Here is a 7,314-nt window from a genome sequence, read left to right on the forward strand (position 1 = left end):
ATATGCACTCCACGTGATTTTAGCATATATGCAAAGGGTTTAATCCTCATGGGATCCAGGTTCTCTGTTAAACTTTTTGAAGAACTGTATGACTCAAACTAACAGTTGTGGAACCCCAGCATTTAGAATAAAACCTACTCAAGGGGGTGTATGTTTGAAACCATCCTTGGTATAGAGGTGATAAATAGACCCTAAGTTCCTGCTTTGGTCGTAAGTTCTAAAGACTTTCCAATGTTTTTTTCAACACAGTTGACTCCTAGAGTTGTCCTACCCTGATGGAATGAACCCTGTGCTACCATTAGGTTGGTTACAGGCTTACCAGGCTCCCTTGGGTCCCAATTGAACTTCCCAATGTCCTGGAAGCTCTGAGGATGCAGATTAAGGGCCCAGTGTTTCTAAATCTGCCTGACTGTAAGGATCACCTGGGGTACTGATTAAATAATATATCCATTGGGCTAGGCCTGGGAATGTGTTTTTTTTTTTACCAAGTGACCCATGAGATCCTTCAGGCAAGTTTGGGAAACTAGCCTATCCAACTACATTTAGGCTACTTAGTAATATGCAATTTGGGAGTTGTAATTGTTGGAAGTCTATTTTCTGTGCTCTCACACACACACACACAAAAATGAGATCCAAAGTTGTCAGATAGTGCACTTGTCAAAAAGTACAAATAGGTGCTGTGAGTTCCTTAAAAGTGTGAGAAACTGAAGCAAAGAAGTCCACAAAGTAGAAGTCAGCAGTATGCATGCATACTGGTATCAGGAGTCCAAGGAGGCCAGGAACTCCTAGACAGGCCCTAAGGGGCAGCAGGGCTTCAGAAAATCAGAAACAGGTAACACTGAGGTGGTGGTGGCAAGGCATAAAGGTAGTTTGAGTTTCAAGACCCTAAGAGAGAGTGGAAGGGAAAAGGCAACCGCAAGGCACAAGAGCAAGTGCCACCGTCTGGATTTTTTTTTTTTTTTTTTCACCATCTGGATTTATTCAGTGAGGTAAGAACCAATTCTAGCAGAGCTGGTTGAACTGAAAGTAGACCCAAAGTAAGCACAAACAGCCTCCCTTCACAGCTTCTACAACAGCTGTCCCTTTTACCTAGGACTCAGAGCAAGGGACAGAATTGTATATAAGGTTTTATTACAAGTAAACTGATTTAACTCGGTTGATTATCTGATCACAGATTAGAAGGGGAGAAGTGTGACAGCCGAGAGCTGACTAGAAGGAGAGAGAGAAGCTGATATTAAAACTATTTAAAAGGCATAATATGATTTTGCTACATAGTATTGTTCATAAGAGTAAAATAATTCAATCCAGTGTCCAACAACAGGAAATTGGTTAATGTGGTAGGTTCACATATTGGAATACTAAACAGCCTTTCTAAATGACCTAGAAGAATAGGGAATAAACTTGGAAAGTTTTCACTCTGTAGTCAATGGACAAAACCTGTTATAAAACAGCATGTACAATGTGGTCCAGTTTGGGGGGAAAGTGTATATTCATGGGAGGAAAAAGCCTAAAATTAATAATAGCTCAGATTTGTTTGGTTTTTTTTTTATTGTGGTTAAAAAAATAAAACATTAAATTTACCATCTTGAACATTTTTAAGTTCAGCAGCACTAAGTTACATTCACATTGTTGTACAACAGATCTCTGGAACTATTTCATCTTGTCAAACTGAAACTGTTTACCCACTAAACATTAATTCTCCCTCCCTCCTCTCTCCAGTACTTGGCAATCACATTTCTACTTTCTGTTTCTATGATTTGACTACTTTAGATACCTCATATGAGTAGAATCATACAGTAATTGTCCTTTTATGCTGGCTTATTTCACTTAGCATAACATCCTTGAGGCTCATCCTTGTAGACTGTGATCGAATTTTCTTCTTTTTTTAAGTTTGCATAATATTCCATTGTATGTATTGTATGAACCACATTTCGATTATCCATTCAGCTGTTAATGGAATTTGGGTTGCTTCTACCTCTTGGCTACTGTAAATAATGTTTTAATGAACATCTCTTAAAGATCCTGCTTTGAATTCTTTTGGATATATACCCAGAAATGGGTTTGCTGGATCATATGCAGCTCCGTGTTTAGTTTTTTGAGAAACCTTTACACTGCCCTTCATAGGAGTTACACCATTTTACATTCCCAACAGCAGGGTTTCAGTTTCTCCACATCCACCCCAGCACTTAGTTCCTTGTTTTGACAGTGGCCTTCCTAATAGGTGTGAGGTGATATCTCGTGATTTTGATTTGCATTTCTCTTATGATTAGTGCTGTTGAGTATCTTTTCATATGCTTGTTGGCCATTTGTATATCTTCTTTGGAGCACTATCTATCTATTGAACTCCTTTGCCCATTTTTAATAGGGTTATTTGTTTTCTTGTTGAGTTTTAGAAATTCCCTATGTATTCTGAATGTTAACCCTTTATCATATATATGATTTGCAAATATTTTCACCCATTCCACAGATTGCCTTTTCACTCTGTGGATTGTTTCCTTTGACACACATAAGTTTTGAAGTTTGATATAGTCCCACTTGTCTATTTTTGCTTCTATTGTCTGTGTTTTTGGTATCACAATCAAGAAATCGTTGCCAAGTCCAATGTCCTGAAGCTTTTCTCCTATGTTTTCCTCTAGTAGTTTTATACATTTAGGTCTTTAACCTATTTTAATTTTGGTCCATGGTATAAGGTAAGTGTCCAACTTCATTCTTTTGCATGTAAATATACAGGTTTCCTAGTACCATTTGTTGAAAAGACTATCTTTCCCTATTTTGTAGTTTTGACCTCTTTGCCAAAAATTACTTGGCTATATAGGCAAGGGTTTATTTCTAGGCTCTAGTCTCTGTTTCATTGGTCTGTATATCTGCCTTTATGCCAGTACCAGACTGTCTCAGCTGGTGTTGCACTGTAGCTGGTTTTGGAATAAGGAAATGTGAGGCCTCCAACTTTGATCTTTTTCAAGATTATTTTGGCTATTCAGGGTACCTTGAAATTTCGTATGAGTTTTAGGATTTTTTTTCTACTTCTGCAAAAAAATGACATTGGGTTTTTTATATGAATTGCATTGAATCTTAACATCGCTTTATGTAATATGCACATTTTACCAATATTAAGTCTCCCAAACCATAAGCACAGGATGTCTCCATTAATTTGTGTCGTCTTTGATTTCTTTTAGCAATGTTTTATAGTTTTCAGTGTACAAGTCTTTCACCTCCTTGGTTAAGCTTATTCCTATGTATTTTATCCATTTTGATGCCATAGTAAATGTGATTGTTTTCTTAATTTTCTTTTCACATTAGCCATTATTAGTGTATAGAAATATACCTGATTTTTATATGTTGATTTTGTATCCTGCTACTTTGCTGAAATTACTTATTAATTGTAACAGGGTTCTTTTGTGTGTGTGCATGAAGTCTTTAGGGTTTTCTACATATACGATCATGGAATCTGTGAACAGAGATCACTTTACTTCTTCCTTTCGGAATTGGGTTTATTTCTTTTTCTTTTCTAATTGCTCTGGCTAGGACACTCGGTACTAAGTTGAATACGAGTGGTGAGAGGGGGCATCTTTACCTTGTTTTTTTTTTTTTTTTTATAATGGACACTTTTAATCCTAATTGCTTTTCTTAAAATTCATTTATTTTAATTTTTGGCTGCATTATGTCTTCATTGCTGCGCATGGGCTTTCTCTAGTTGCGGTGAGTGGGGGCTACTCTTCATTGCAGTGCGCAGGCTTCTCATTGTGGTGGCTTCTCTTTTTGCGGAGCACAGGCTCTAGGCATGCGGACTTCAGTAGTTGTGGCACGTCAGCTCAGTAGTTGTGGCTTGCAAGCTGTAGAGCACAGGCTCAGTAATTGTGGCGCACGGGCTTAGTCGCTCCACTTTGCCTTGTTTCTGACCTTAAAGGAAAAACTCAGTCTTTCGTGATTGAATATGATGTTAGTTGTGGCCTTTTCATATATGGCTTTTATCATGTTGAGGTAGTTTCCTTCTTTCCCCAGTTTGTTGAGTGTTTTTTTTTTTTTTTTTGCGGTACGTGGGCCTCTCACTGTTGTGGCCTCTCCCGTTGCGGAGCACAGGCTCAGCGGCCATGGCTCACGGGCACAGCCGCTCCGCGGCATGTGGGATCTTCCTGGACCGGGGCACGAACGTGCGTCCCCTGCATCAGCAGGCGGACTCCCAACCACTGCACCATCAGGGAAGCCCACTATCTACTCTTTCAATTCTAATTTTAGTTATTTGAATCTTCTAGCTCTTTTTCTTAGCTAATCTAGATAAGGGTTTGTCGATTTTGATGATCTTTTTAAAAGACCATGTCTTAGTCTGCTTGGGCTGCCAAAATAAAACATCATAGAATGGATAGCTAAAAAAACAGATCTTTATTTCTCACAGTTTTGGAGCCTGAAAGTCCATGTCAGGGTGCCAGCATAGTCAGGTTCCGGTGAGAACCCTTTTCCTAGCTTGCAGATAGCTGCCTTCTTCTTGGGTGCTAAGGTGGCCTTTTGTCATGCATGTGCATGAAGAAATAGATTTCTCTCTCCCTCTTCTTACGAGGGCACTAGTCCCGTCATGAGGTTCCCACCCTCATGACCTAATTTAAACCTAATTATCTCTCAAAGGCCCCACCTCCAAATACCATCACTTTGGTGGTCAGGGCTTCAACATATGAATTTAGGTGAGGGGGCACAAACATTCAGTTGGTTTTATTGATAATACCAACTCTTGGATTTATTGATTTTTTTTATTGTTTTTCTATTCTTTATTTCATTTACCTCTCCTTTAATCTTTATTGTTTCTTTCCTTCTGCTAAATTTATGTTTAGTTTGTTCTTTTCCTATTTCTTCAAGGTATAAAATTAGATTATTGGGGCTTCCCTGGTGGCGCAGTGGTTGAGAGTCCGCCTGCCGATGCAGGGGACACAGGTTCGTGCCCCGGTCCGGGAAGATCCCACATGCTGCGGAGCGGCTGGGCCCGTGAGCCGTGGACGCTGGGCCTGCACGTCCAGAGCCTGTGCTCCGCAACGGGAGAGGCCACAACGGTGAGAGGCCCGCGTACCGAAAAAAAAAAAAAAATTAGATTATTGATTTGAGATCTTTCTTCTTTTTAATGCAAGTGTTTATCTCTATAAAGTTCCCTGTTATCACTGCTTTTGCTGCATCCCGTAAGTTTTGGTATGTTGTATTTTTCATTTGTCTCTAAGTGTTTTCTAAATTCACTTGTGATTTATTCTTTGATCCATTTGTTGTTTAAGAGTATGTTGTTTAATTTCCACATACTTATGTTTTTTCCTTCTGCTGTGGATTTCTAATTTCATTCCATTGTGGTCAGAGATACTTTGTATGATTTCAGTCTTCTTAAATTTGCTAAGACTTGTTTTGTGACCTAACATATGGACTACCTTGGAGAATGTCCATGTGCACTTGAGAAGAATGTGTATTCTGCTATTGTTGGGTGAAGTGTTCTGTATATGTTTCGTTCAATTATTCTATAGTGTTAAGTCCTCTGTTTTCTTATTGATCTTCTGTTTGGCTGTTCTATCCATAACTGAAAGTGGAATATTGAAGTATCCTACTATTATTGTGTTGCTGTCTTTTTCTCCCTTCAGTTCTGTCAATGTTTGCTTCGTATATTAGGGAGTTCTAATGTTAGGTGCATGTATATTATAACTGTTATATCTTCCTGGTGAATTGACCCTGTTATCATCATGCAATGTCCTTCTTTGTCTCATATGTCTATTTTATCTAAGTATGGCCACCTCTGCTCTCTTTAGGTTCCTGTTTGCATGGAATATTTTTTCCATCCTTTCGCTTTTAGCCTATGTGTGTCTTTAGACCTATAGCATGTCTCTGTAGACAGCATATTAGTTGGTTCTTGTTTTTTATCCGTTCAACCAATGTGTCTTTTAATTGGTACATTTAATCGATTTACATATAAATTAATTATAGGCAGGAAAGGACTTATATTGCCATTTTGTTTTCTGTATCTTATAAACTTTTTGTCCCTCTCTCCATCCTGCTGCCTTATTTTGCATTTTGCTGATTTTTTTGGTAGTAACATATTTTGATTCCCTTCTCATTTCCCTTTGTGTATATTCTATAATTTCTCTGTGGTTATCACTGTAATTACATAAAATATTTTAAAGTTACAATAATATGTTTTAAACTGAAAACAACTTTAATCACATTAAAACTCTGCTCCTTTACAGTTCTGCCTCACCCACTTTATGTTATTGAGACATAAATTATCTCTTGTAACATTGCATATTTATTAACATAAATTTATAAGTACTTTCTATGCTTGCTTTTGTTTTCTTAAATCTGTACCAGATTTAAAAGTGATTTATGCACTTACATTACAATACTACATAATTCTAAATTTATCTATATGTTTACTTTTACCAAGGAGTTTTATATTTTTGTATGGTTTTTGTTGCTCTTTATCATCCTTCTGCTTTAACTTGAAGGACTCCCTTCAGTATTTCCTTTTTTCTTCCTAGCCAGTTTGTTTTCTATTGACACCACAATGCTCAGGTCTCGACCGTGTACTTCGATGGTGGTCACAACCATTACTTCCATTGCTGCTGCTTGGTCTTCAGGTTCTCCTCATGCTTGTTGAGCTGGCAGTGCATAGTACATATTTTCCTGGGCTGCAGTTCCAGGGGTTTGTACTTCTTGCCCTTGTAGAATTTCCTGAGGTTCTCTTTCTGAGTCTGGTTAATGGCAGTGAGAACACAGGCAATAGATTTGCAAACAACTCGAATCTTATAGAGTTTGGAAGCTGCACTGCCTGTCACTTTGGAGACATGCAGCTGGGACAGCTCCACTTTCAGGTCATCCATCTGTTTCAGCAGCTCCTCCTTCTTCTAGCCTGAAAGTCTCAAGACTTAATGTTGGCCATGGCTGCACAAGGATGCTTTAAAGTATGAAACAGATGAATGAAGACATCTTCTTTACCCAAAACATTAATTTATGCTAACAAATATTGCAGGGCTTCCCTGGTGGCGCAGTGGTTGAGAGTCCGCCTGCCGATGCAGGGGACACGGGTTCGTGCCCCGGTCCAGGAAGATCCCACATGCCGCGAAGCGGCTGGGCCCGTGAGCCATGGCCACTGAGCCTGCGCGTCTGGAGCCTGTGCTCCGCAACGGGAGAAGCCACAACAGTGAGAGGCCCGCATACTGCAAAAAAAAAAAAAATTATTGCAGAAGAAGAAACTCAATGGGGTCTGACTTCAATAATACTCATCAAAGGTAAATTAATATAACAAAATACCACTTCATGCCCATCAAATTGGCAAAAATCAAAGTCTTACAATAA

General features: G+C 38.8%; 1 protein-coding gene across 1 annotated transcript; it reads right to left on the minus strand.

The window, feature by feature from the left end:
• Window positions 1–6,566: 6,566 nt before the first annotated feature.
• On the minus strand, window positions 6,567–6,909 carry LOC116759660 (60S ribosomal protein L35-like). The gene has a single exon (XM_032643668.1). The coding sequence runs from the start codon at window positions 6,837–6,839 to the stop codon at window positions 6,567–6,569; it is 273 nt and encodes a 90-aa protein (XP_032499559.1). The 5' UTR covers window positions 6,840–6,909.
• Between the last annotated feature and the right edge of the window lie 405 nt (window positions 6,910–7,314).

This window comes from Phocoena sinus, chromosome 9, assembly GCF_008692025.1.
Source record: "Phocoena sinus isolate mPhoSin1 chromosome 9, mPhoSin1.pri, whole genome shotgun sequence".
NCBI lineage: Eukaryota > Metazoa > Chordata > Mammalia > Artiodactyla > Phocoenidae > Phocoena > Phocoena sinus.

Bases quoted from the DNA above. Each gene is read 5' to 3' on its own strand.
- LOC116759660 (XM_032643668.1), bottom strand. From the start codon at position 6,839: ATGGATGACCTGAAAGTGGAGCTGTCCCAGCTGCATGTCTCCAAAGTG.